Source organism: Actinia tenebrosa, unplaced genomic scaffold (assembly GCF_029948245.1).
Source record: "Actinia tenebrosa isolate PJP-AT-01 unplaced genomic scaffold, QUT_ActTen_1.0 PGA_scaffold10__47_contigs__length_13832649, whole genome shotgun sequence".
Taxonomy (NCBI): domain Eukaryota; kingdom Metazoa; phylum Cnidaria; class Anthozoa; order Actiniaria; family Actiniidae; genus Actinia; species Actinia tenebrosa.
The window spans coordinates 3253809-3265610 of record NW_028292570.1 but is presented as its reverse complement, the minus strand read 5'-3'; the positions used below and the strand labels follow the sequence as shown (position 1 = coordinate 3265610).

Below are 11802 nucleotides of genomic sequence, written 5' to 3'. Positions count from 1 at the left end.
TTAGAGCGAGATCCTATTTTCTGTCTCGATGGATAAAACTTTTGCATTTGCCTCATTTAAAGATTCGCTCTCATCTTTTCTTTCATTCACTTCTTTTTCCAGTGTTTTTATATCTTTTTTCAAATTCTGGATCGTTCTTTCTTTACTCTCGGATATTTTCTGCTCATTTAGCAAGTTGTCCTTCAACTTTCTTACCATTTCCCTACTTTCCCATAATTCTCTATTTGCTTTGACACTTTGGGAAGCCATTTCTCCTCCACGTCCTTCTTCTTCTTCTTCTTCTAAATTCGATTGCAGAAAATTCTGAGGTATTTGATTCTGGACTGGAACGTCCTTTTACAACTCTCACTCTCGCCTTGTTTGACAGGCAATTGAACTACTTTTTCTGGTTCTTCAGCAAACAGTCTTCTTTTCAAACCATCTTTTTCAAACTTTTCGACTTCTCCTCTTGGTGTTTCAAATAGCTCTTGTCGACTGCAATTCAGGTTGTTTTCTTTCACAGGTGTTGGGGTTTTTGTATCACTTCTTGCTTCCTCGAAATTATAATCTTTTTGCCTTTGTTTCCTGTTGCGAGTTTTGTCTTTCCTTGCGTTCCTGGGTGGCTGGAATTCCTCCTCTTTAACCTGATCTCCAAATGGTTCTGTGCTAAATGGTTTTTCAGTTTCTAAATTTAGCTTTTTATCGACAAAATTATTAGGACTAGTTCTTTGTTTACTTTGATTGTTTTTTTCGATTCGAATTTGATTTACGTCCAAAGATAGCTCCTCTTCTTTTGGAAATTTAAAGATGCGCTCCGGTTTCCTTTTCACGGTGTCTTTTTCTTCCTCAACTATGATCTTTTCTGTTATTAGTTTTCTCGATTCGGTATTGTTTTCGCCGAAGTTTCCTACTCGATTTTCCAGGGTTTTTTCAGTATCAGCAAAGTGTTCAAAAACCTCAGGCTCGACAATGTCACAAGAAGTCAATCGTTTCTTAGCGGGAAGCTCGCTTGCTTTTACCTTGACTCGTACTTTTTCCCGCTCCTTTTCCTTTGCTAGCCGCGGAGCTTCAAGAAATTTATCAGCGTCTGAAAAAACCGTTTCAGATGTCCCAGGAAAGAAGTTACCCTTTTCTAGTGCTCCTGGGTTTGTTTTATGTTTTGACTTTGTTTTCGTTAACGGCGCGCAAGGGCCGTCTGTAATGTCAATGCCCTTCTCTTCGTAAGGGAGGTCCTTGTTATCTTTTCCGTTTTCTCGAGGTTTGTCACAACTTGTGTTACTTGTTGCGTTACTTGTTGCGTTACACTTAATTTGTTCTTTTTCAATCGGTATTGAAATCGGATTGCACAAGATCGCGTACCTAGAAGTCTTTTTTGCTCCTTTCCTTTTCACTTGCCTAAACTCTAAAGTTACCTCTTTTGACAGACAGGGTAAACTAGGGGCCGCCTGAGAACACAGTGCACCAAAACTACCTCTCCGGGGGTAGAGTGAGTGCTCGGATTTGTACTGAGGCTGGTTAGAGGGAGAGATATCTGGTTGGCTTTTGCTTCGGTGGTGCGCTCTGTGATTAATGGTCGATGGGGCAATGAAGACCCCACGCCACTGAGCCATATCTGGAAAATAACGCATAAACACGTATGCTTAGAGTTATGTGACAGGGATGGAATGCATGACAGGAAGCGTTACATTAGCAGCACAGAGAATTTTTAGTGTTGCGTTAGCAGCAATTATTACATAGAATGTAAAGCTAGAAAGAAGTTGAGACGTTTGGCCAACGTGACAGTAAGCGTGACATGTGGAAACACGTGCGCAAGGAATAACAGCATGTGTTGCAATAGACTAATGTTTTTCGGTGAAATGATCGTGACATGGAGTGTGACAGTGATTGAGTAATAGAGTGTGTGACATACGATGAGCAACCTTACGTTCAGAACCAACATTTTCAAGCTTTTCTGAGTCACATTCGTCGATAATCTTATAAATGTTGATATTATCGTTATTATTTATAGATTTAGAACTAATAAATATTTAGGGGTGTTTATAACTAATTCAGTTTGCGCTCAACCTGGCTAAGCAACGCGCAACATATCTGTGTCATCATTCTTAGTAGATCAATTATGATGTCTGGAGGTCAAGGGACGCACCGACCTTGAATAGGTATTAGCCTCAGACCGATAAATTATTTTGCGCCTCCCTCCCCTCCCTAGTAATTTATGGCTAGCTCATAGATTGAATTGGAATTTAAAGTCGGAGGAAAACTCGAGGATCCTGGAAAAAAGCCTGGAATCAAGGGAAAGACCTAACAAACTCTACTGATGTGATGCAAAGGCCAGGATTCACAGTGGCTAGCTTTTCCTATTGCGATTATTAAATATTATTATATTCATTAATGTGCAGGGATGAAATTTACAAGCGCGCATTAAAACTTAGTCGCTCTGCCTTAGCAATTTGTCGACTAATGAGAGTGCGCGCATTTCCTTGATTCAGTTTCCTTTAATTTAGGACTGAAAAATTCAAATTAAAAGATCTGCTAAAAGAAAACTAATAAGGAAGGACTAAGGTTTAAGTCACGTTTTCAAATAAAATCTTCCAACTTTATATTAGCGATACCCTGAAACAACCTCTGGGATGACTAAAGTTATATATAAGGGTTAGTTTAACCACTAACTCACAGATTCAAATTGGAATTTAACGTGTAGGTTTTGCGGAGGCCAGGGAATAAAACCGGAGAACGAGGAGAAAGATCCTCGAATCAACGATTTGGTTCCCGATTCCTAAGGCAATTTTTGTTTCTCTTTTGGTATCTTTTGCAATGTCTTTCCATGCGCTATTGAATACTAAGATATGAATTGATAAATAGCTACAGTTATAGAGGGGCTGTTCTCTGGAATAATCATGTGCATAGGCATGGGCATGTGTTATGAAGAGATTATCGTGTCTAAATAAAGTTTTACTACTGCTACTAACTTAATTATGAATTGATAACTTTGAGAATTATTTGAAAATCAGTCAGGGATTGCATATGCGGGATTTGTCATCCATCAAAGTTATTTTATTTATGGTTTTTTTTCACGATAAAAATACCAAAAAACAATGTGGAGGTTCTTTTGTGTTTGTTAATAACAGTACTTGTTAAAAAATAATACAGACTTTAGGAATTCAATTTGTGTTTTCAAACTACAAGAAGCTGACAACCTCCTTTGTCCTTGACATAGCTATTCTACTTAACCTGTGTTTTCACTCTATGTTTAGCAGCCGATTAAGAATGAATTTGAATTCTGTATTACGAGATGTGCAAATAACATCTACTCTATTTATATTCATCCATCTAAGATTTGAAATTAAGAGTAAACTACATTTTTAGTCGCGCGCTACTTATACATTAATTTTGGAATAATTTTTTCTTTGCTCGATTTCCCGCTAGGCAAATAGGCCAACATCCCTATAGCGAAACCAAGGACCTTGACTCGTTCTTATTCTGGAGGTTGCTGTTGCGCGGAGCAAGAATAGTAAAATACGGGTTTTTTCCCGTAGATATGTTATATTTCTCTTACAAATTTATTGCGCAGAACGTCAAGAAATAACGGAATCAAGAATACTTTTGAAAAGTAAAAAAAAAAAAAAAACTTAACTAAATTAAATAAATTATCTACATTTTTTGTACAATTTTTGAGTCCATATATGAGGAATGATATTACAGATAAAGCACATTGGTGTAAGCAAACAAGATATATCCCAAATACAATTATAATTTGGCACAAACTTAAAAAGGCCATAAGACGGAAAACAATCTTAGCGTCCAAAACCTTTGGTCCTCTCAAATGTCTACGCTTCCTTCATTACAATCTGTTCCCATGGAAACAGTCTTTGATACTTTCAGAGTAATGACAACGAAATTTTCAAACTTTGTTTTTAAAGGCCTACAACACTACTAAAGTTCAAGATATAGAAGAAAAGCAATTACCGCATCATAAACCGAAGTGCAGTTGACTTTGATAGTCACGATTCTCGTCTTAAATGGAATCAAAAATGATTTTTTCCAATTGCGTAATGAGAAAGCAGGCGACGCGTGCACACGATCACGTCCAATTTTGAGTGAACGACCTCTTCGTGGAAGAACATTTACACGATAAAAACACGACAATTTGGGCCGGTAAATTCACCTCAGGTTAACAAGACAACGTTACTTATAGATAGCCTACTAATTGTAGATGAAATCAAGAAATTTTTTAAGCAAGTAGTAAAAATATTAATATTAATATTAATATAATTAATATATTAATATAAATTGATTTCCCCCCCTTGTTTTCATGGGTCACACTGAAGACGCGACTTCGCTTCTATAAAGCAAGCGTTTTTATCTATTCGTCCTAGAAGGAATGAGATTGCTAAAAACGAAAAAACGTTTCGTAATGGATAACGGAAAGGCGCAGCTGAAAAGCTGAATACTTGGAGGAAAACCTTTAAAAAATATGTATTCGTGCGGAATCACATTTTCTTAGTTCATGTTTAATATTTCAAGCAGTCTGCAACGAGTCATTTTGGCTTCAACTAATGATTTGTTTGGGTTTTTATTTGATAGACAATTGTTCTTTTTACAGACCACTAGAGCGCGACTTGGGGACGCAAAACGTAAAGCTGTTTGCAAGTTAACGTGGAGATAAAGAAAAGCCATAGGCCAACTCATAGAATTAGGTGAAAAAAACTCTAAAAGTCCAGATTTTATCGAATAGTATTAACACCTCTTATAGATTATCTGCGCCACAAATTGGATTCAAATGCAAAGATCTTAAAACTACAGAAAAGCATGCCAAAAAATAAATGTTTGTTTTTCTGGAAGACCTTTTAAACCCAGCTCAAAAGTAACGAGAAAAGATATTGTGCCTAGAAAGCGGTTTGAAGTAATTTAAAGCCATGCACAGCGCGGGTATAGTGATAATATAGAAACCTCTTTCGTGATTTTAGAGTTGATTAAGTTGTCACATTTTATAAACTTCAAGAAAAAAATATTTCAACGTATTGCTAACTACCTTCGCTAACCTCAGAATCAATGATAATAACACTCTATTACTGGTCCTAACGAGATAAAAGATATTTTTCTACTCACAATTTGAGACCGAAGGACTTCATTTTGTACTTGAAGAAACCTTGGACGAAACGGCAGCAAAGTAATCTAGCTTCCAGCTGTTCTGGTGTTTTAACTAGCAGTTTAATTCACGCGACGCTCTTCGACAAAGACAATCAAACATATCGAGTTCCGAGATCATTGTCATACATTCCTTTCATTGTGAGCAAAGTTATTCGAATTCCTATCTTTCTGTGTCGACAAATAACCTGGAATAATACGTCTACCACGAGGCTTTGTGTTTCGCTATTGTTCGCTTCTTGAAGAGGGATTTAGAATTGTTCTAACAATCAGAAAAGGTAATGCATTACTATTAGCGAAAATATTCCGAGCCTTTTATAAACATTCCATCCCATTTCCTATCATTTTCTATCAATTATCATACCAAGTAATCAATACCTTTAACCCGTTTGGGCTGACAAGACCTTTCATCAAGACGCGTCCATTCTCGTCCCGCCAAACACACTTTTGGCGGGAAAAACTTGCCACACGCGTGAGCAATCATATATCTACTCAGACAAGATAAACATTTATAGTTCTTAATATTTTCGGCAGCTTTTTTCAATGTTTACTGAGTTGTATTTAATTTATTTTATTTGCTAATGTTATTTTATATTTTCTCGAGAAACGATAATATTGACTGTTTCTGAAGGGTTACTTAGTTGCTATGGCAACCAGAAGAGATTCATAACATACGGTTTTTATTGAGTTTGTACAATCGGATTTGAAAAGTCATGAAGGTTGAGAACTGTTTAGTTTTGAGTCGAAAATTATTTCTTTAGTATATAGAACCGCATTAATCTTCGTTTAGTTTATCCACTTAGCTTCAAGCGTATGAATCCAATCTAACTGAACAAGACCACTTTATTTCGTTGTCAAACAAACGATTCATCTCAAGACTTTGTCAGCCACAGTTTGACATTTAAACCATTCATGTTTGCATAAGACTTAGTAGATACCTAAGTTAAGTGTTTTTATTTGTTTTCTAATTGAACTTTGCTATTGAAAATTTAATATATATTGTCTTGGCAAGTGATTTTCTGTCTCAAATTTGACAGGATAAATTCATAAAATAGCTAAAATATAGGCGATGCGAGTGGTCTCGTTTTTGACAGAACAAATCGTTGTCTACTCTTCAGAATATGCTGAGTAGAACATTTGTCGAATCAGCTGACACACGAATGAAACTATCGTTTCTTGGTTAAAATCTTGTCTCAAAGCTGTAAAATGACAAACATTTTTGCAGGTCAACTTTTTTTTAAAAATTTAAAAAATTAAAAAACTCGGTCACTACAATTTGTCAGAAAATTTCCTTGATTAATTATCTTAGCGATACAAGATATACTTAACTCTTAAAGATAGCTCCTTCTCTGACCCTAAAGGTTTTTGTTTAACCATAAAATGATAGCCATTTTTTTCTCACGCAACATTTTTAGTCGTACATAGATTAATTTCCCTTCAGAAGATTAATCACTCAAAGTTTTCCTTGAAGATATCGAGTTACCCACGAGTCATGTGGTGTGTATTTGCAACGTCGAGTCCCGATGAAAAAATCTTGTATTTATCAGCATAATGGTAAGCCATTGAAACAATAGTAACGCTACCAATGAGGAGGACGCGAGATCAAGCAGGGTAACTGTCTGGTTATTCAAGTCTAGATAAGTTGCCGTAGGGCAAATCTGATGTTGGCAAGAGAGAAGAAACCTTGTGGCATCAACTCGTAAAATATTCTAGAAATAGCTTCTTTTTCTGCCAAATTAATTCTAATTAAAAAATATACAATTTTTAAAACGGGAATGTATTTTGAATATAGATTTCTTTGCTATTTTAAAATTGATTGAGAAAGTCATGTAGTCAAATTAACAAGGTGTTGAAGTTATGCTTAACACAGATGAAAACATCGGTGCCTTGGAGTTGGTGAAATGATGTAACTGAGAGGGTCTGTCGTGAAATATTTGAACCGTTGACCTTCGTTTTATTACCAACCACGTTTTACTTTCCAAACGAAACGTAAAACCTAATTGGTACAGTTACTCTGATAAGGAACTTAAGACGGATTTAACAGCTAAAAAAATAGTGAACTTGGAATGTGGCAGTAAGTGCTGTAATTGTGCTTTACGTTTCACTGATTCCTCGTGTCTTTTGCGTACGTGTTTTTTTTTTTTTTTTTTTTTAAATTTTTGAACTCAAATAAATGTTGATTGGAGTAGAAAGTATTAATGTATTAGATTCCGTTGGCCTAAAAAGATCTAGAAAAGACGATGCCAAAGCGCCCTAGGGTGGTGGCGACGATGTATGGGACATAGCGTTCCTCACCTCACATCAGGTAGGTTTATAATCGATCATTTCAACCAATGCTGAGCTGTTTACCTCACCTCACATCAGGTAGGTTTATAGTCAATCATTTCCACCAATGCGAAGCTGTTTACTGTTTTCATTTTATTTACAATGATATTTAAGCAGGATGCTTCCTCACTATAATGATTTTTAGGAAGGTCCTCAGTGCAGTAAAACCAATATTATCTAACAAAATTGAGTTATGAAAAAAATTGTAATGCAAAGAATTGCCTGTTCAAGGAACATCATTGCCAAGAATCAGCTTCTCATGCTGTGAGAAAGCCTCTAATTCGATTCCATTAAAATTTCACGGTGGGCGAGTTAACTTTGGACTCTTGGTTTTATCATCAGGAAATATCAAGGAATTTAGCAATTACACTTGTCTCAAGTGGCGTCTGCTGTGATATCTGTAACATCAATATCTGATGTTGTTTGAACAGTACAAACGAAACCAAGAAAAGCACATTCGAATTCCCTACACAATTCCTTAATCCTCCTCAACTTGGGACTTATTTTCTAGTATGGTGGTGAAGACATCTAAGATAGAAAGAGTTTTGAATTGAAGTTTTACATTTAATTTTTCCTAAGATTGTCTTTCTCAAACAGTCTTTTACAGGGGAGTTGACAAAAAACCTATGTTTGTATGTTACTTGTTTTTTCTTGTCTCACGACTGTTTATAGTTCACAGAATCAAGAATCACTTATAGTTTTACATACCAATCGAGTTCTAGTTAAAAATTTAACTATAGGACGAGCTTGCATAATATTCTCGGAACGAGATAATTCTGCTTTTCAACAGAAAGTTGGCAAAGACAATGATAAGGAATAGGTGGCAAATGACAACGAACGAAAGAACAGTAGCACTGATGCAAGTCTAATTTGACTTGTCGCTCATTAATAGCTAGTGTTACCATTTAAATACTAGATTGTACAGGAATAGTGCTTGCACACGTTTCTTGCAATACCTGCTTTGCGCAGGAGCTTGCAAAGTCAAGAATATGCAAGTGGAACAACAAGTGATGTATATATATGCCTGACTTGCATTTCGTTAACAAATTTCACTAGTCAACTTAACTGAGTTTCTTGAACTACCTGCAAGTTGCAACAAAAGTTGATGCAACACTGATGCTATCGGGACTGACTTAACTTGTGTATTCAATCAGTATATTTAGTCGGTTACCGCAATTCCAATTACCTAGGTTAAGAGAAATGAGAGTTGCTTGAACAAGTTTCTTCATAAAATTGCTTTGCACAAAAAGCGGTTGCAAAGACAAGTATAGGCAAGTGGCATCAAACAACATTACAGTTAACTCATAGACTTCAGTAGTTTTCTGGTGTTCAGTTCGAATAGGGTATTGCAATGAAACGCCTATGCGGCATGCTCTCAACCATCACATGTGAGTTGAATTCACGTTTTAATAGCAATTTCCATAAACCTTTGTCATCAGCACGTTTTTACAATCAAAAGGTAGTTTTCCAGAAATCCTGCAGAGGCCCTTTTCGCGTCCACACGGCTTTCCGGATATCAGTTGAATCCGCAATTTGTTCGTTGCGGGCGAGGCCGTATTGCAAAAAGCGTATTCAAAAACTTCATCGGACATGTCGGGACTGGAGGCCAATCCAACACGAAAAAGTTGCGGATTCAAACTGAATAAGCTCTCTGTAAATGAAGGCTTTGAGCGTCTAACAGTCTTATAGGAATTAAACCCGAGAAATATTTGGTATTAAGTGTTGACAGATGTTTTAAAAGAATTTATTTAATTTTCTGTACACTGCTCACGCGTGCAAGCGTGACTTCTTGTTTACTGTTGCTGTCATGGGAACCACTCTCAATTTTACGCCATCATTAAAAAGGGAAAAAATCGTATATATTTTGAAACATATATATATATATATATATATATATTAACCAAATGCAAATATGCATGTATAATACTTTTTAGACGGAGTTTCGATTAAGATGGATGGTTTAAGATATTAAGGCTGACTGGTTGCGAAACTGTAGAATAAACTGACTAATGGCGACTGATGTTTGATATTCACATAGATATATTTTCGACAAATATTGTGGTACAAATTTATACTATATATTCGATCTGTTACCATATCGCTAATTGTTGGGATATTTTCAGCGTCATGTCACTTTTAATCAATATCTTCTCAAATAGTTATTGTCGATGAATTATGAGTTTTGACAAGTGAACGTTCATATCAATCTATCATTGATTGTAAACTATTCTAGAGTTTGAAGTTTGTTTTTACTAAATTATTTTCACCGCAAAGCTCTTACATTCTTCATGACTAGTTCCTAGTTTCTGGGTGTTAAAGTTGATATAATTCTTTATACATTAATTGCTGATGAAAGTTTTGGACATTTCTCACAATTTCAGATAAACAACTACTTAAAAACATCAAACATAAATTATGGCTCAATTAAATTGTAATCATAAAATAAATCAATTAATTTTTTATTGTTCACGCCAGTAAGGTTTACTGAAATCTTGGCCTAAAATAAACTGTGGCGTTAAGACTATATAAAATTTCTCCAATGAAAAGTTCGTAAAAAGAAAAAAAGATGTCATGCTAAGAATTTTGAAAACTCTGAGGTCTTTTATTTTCCAAATCACAGCAGGATAGCTAAAAAACTAAAGACATTTTTAATGTAATTTAGTATAAATAATAGAAAAAAACAAAAAATTTCCTTATGACAATGAGACAGTGGAACAGAACACGAGTTTATTTTGAGAGCTGTACGAGCTCGTTTACACAATCAATTATTTTCTAAGTTCTTTGACTCTGTTTACAAAAATTCAGTCAACTGATGACAAGCTGATGTGGAAGTGAAGATTTTAGCTGATGAAATGCTTTTTATTTAAATTCATTGGAGGTAGGAATATAAGAAAATCTCTATATTTTATTCAAAGTTATAGGAAATCTCGTTCCAATCATTTCACAATAGACGCAGAAGCTTACAAAGGCTTACATTCTTTTCAAAGCTTCAACTAATCCTCGACAATAAACTACACGATTTTTCGTCTTCCAGAGCAGAATAATTTTGCATTATTCCCGATGCAAAATTCAAGGAAAAAAGCGATTATATAATCTTATGTTCTCACAAAACAGAGAAACCTTTTAGGCTACAGACGAAGAATTTGTTGAATTTCCTGGTTACTTCTGAGCTATAAAATTCAACAAGAATTTCAAACATTTTACACGAGTATATTGAATACAAATTACTTTAGTGGTAGAAAAGACCAAAGAAGAAAAACATGGTAGTGAAAACGATACTTCAGTCGTGTTAAAAGGTGTTAGTAGAGAACAGAAGAAAAGCGAGCGATAAACGGAAGGTTTTGGCTTGAAGTCAGTCTGTAAAGTCGAGGTCGTATATAACGACTGCAAATGCTGATAAACTATAAACTTCACTGAGATTACAAATGAATAGGTGTTGAAATACAAGACTTAAACTTACCTATAAACGCCCCAGCACTTTGAGTTGTAGGTTAGAAGTAGTTTCTTCCTTTATTAAGAAACATCCTGGCTCCTTTATAATCAAACTCACACAATCCTCCATTGCCATTGCAAGCTCATTATTAAGCCTTGCGCTGAATAGTGACTTCACAAATCTCGTGAAGAATTTGCATTTTAATAAAGAAGGCCTAAGCTGTTCTTAGCTTTAATTGGGTCCCTAAAGCGCTCTGGGTGGGCTGAGAAAAGATGAAAAATCTCTCTTGAAATATCAATAAAACATTCGTTTTGTTCCTCCAGAAAAAAAACCCCAGAATTTTTCAACATCCTCAAAATGAATTCCAGCCAATCAGAAGTCAGAACTACACGGCTTTGAACTGAAAATATAAATTGTTTATGAATGTATATCTTGTTATTATATCATATTTTACAAACTATATAAGAGAATTTCCTCTTTTTATTGTCAGAAAAATATTAATATTATATGGAAGGGAAAAAAAAATCATTAAAAGTCAAAGTGAAAATCTGTTTTTGTGAAACACGAAAAGTCGAATTATTATACACGAATGGAAGGAAAACACTGTCTTTATTGTTGCAAAATGAGGGCTTTTATTCAGTGCAATTAGACAAATCAACTTTCAATTAAGGAACAGCCCTTTTATTATTATCTTCACAGTTGAGAAACGTTGCATTCAAGTCATTCATGTTGTCTGAACAAAGAGACCGGTAGTGTTGCTAGGCAACGGCATTAGATTTTACATGTACATTTTGCTCGCAGACCTTGTTTTATGTTTCAAACATGGGTAGGAGACTAATGGCACTAATTAAGGGAGGTTAGAGACAAAGCAGCGGAAAGAGAGGATCTTTTTTATCTCTATCTTTGTGAACAGATGCACG

At 35.3% G+C, this 11802-nt stretch overlaps 2 protein-coding genes across 3 annotated transcripts in view; both read right to left on the bottom strand.

Moving 5' to 3' along the window:
• The window catches only part of LOC116305814 (uncharacterized), a gene marked incomplete in the record, with an annotated part of 15296 nt that extends 13705 nt beyond the window's left edge, over positions 1 to 1591 (bottom strand). The window contains 1 exon segment of the mRNA XM_089026522.1: positions 76 to 1591. Coding sequence (XP_088882648.1) covers positions 76 to 249 — 174 coding nt within the window.
• Positions 282 to 11042, bottom strand: LOC148912783 (uncharacterized). 2 transcript variants are annotated; one of them, XM_031715786.2, is made up of 2 exons: positions 10910 to 11042; positions 282 to 1591 (listed from the first exon to the last, which is right to left on the bottom strand). In XM_031715786.2, the coding sequence occupies exon 2, from the start codon at positions 1587 to 1589 to the stop codon at positions 282 to 284; it is 1308 nt and encodes a 435-aa protein (XP_031571646.2). In that variant the 5' UTR covers positions 1590 to 1591; positions 10910 to 11042. The 2 variants fall into 2 exon arrangements, with proteins under 2 accessions (XP_031571646.2, XP_031571645.2); XM_031715785.2 differs by lacking the exon at positions 10910 to 11042 and adding an exon at positions 5086 to 5450.
• Positions 11043 to 11802: the final 760 nt, after the last annotated feature.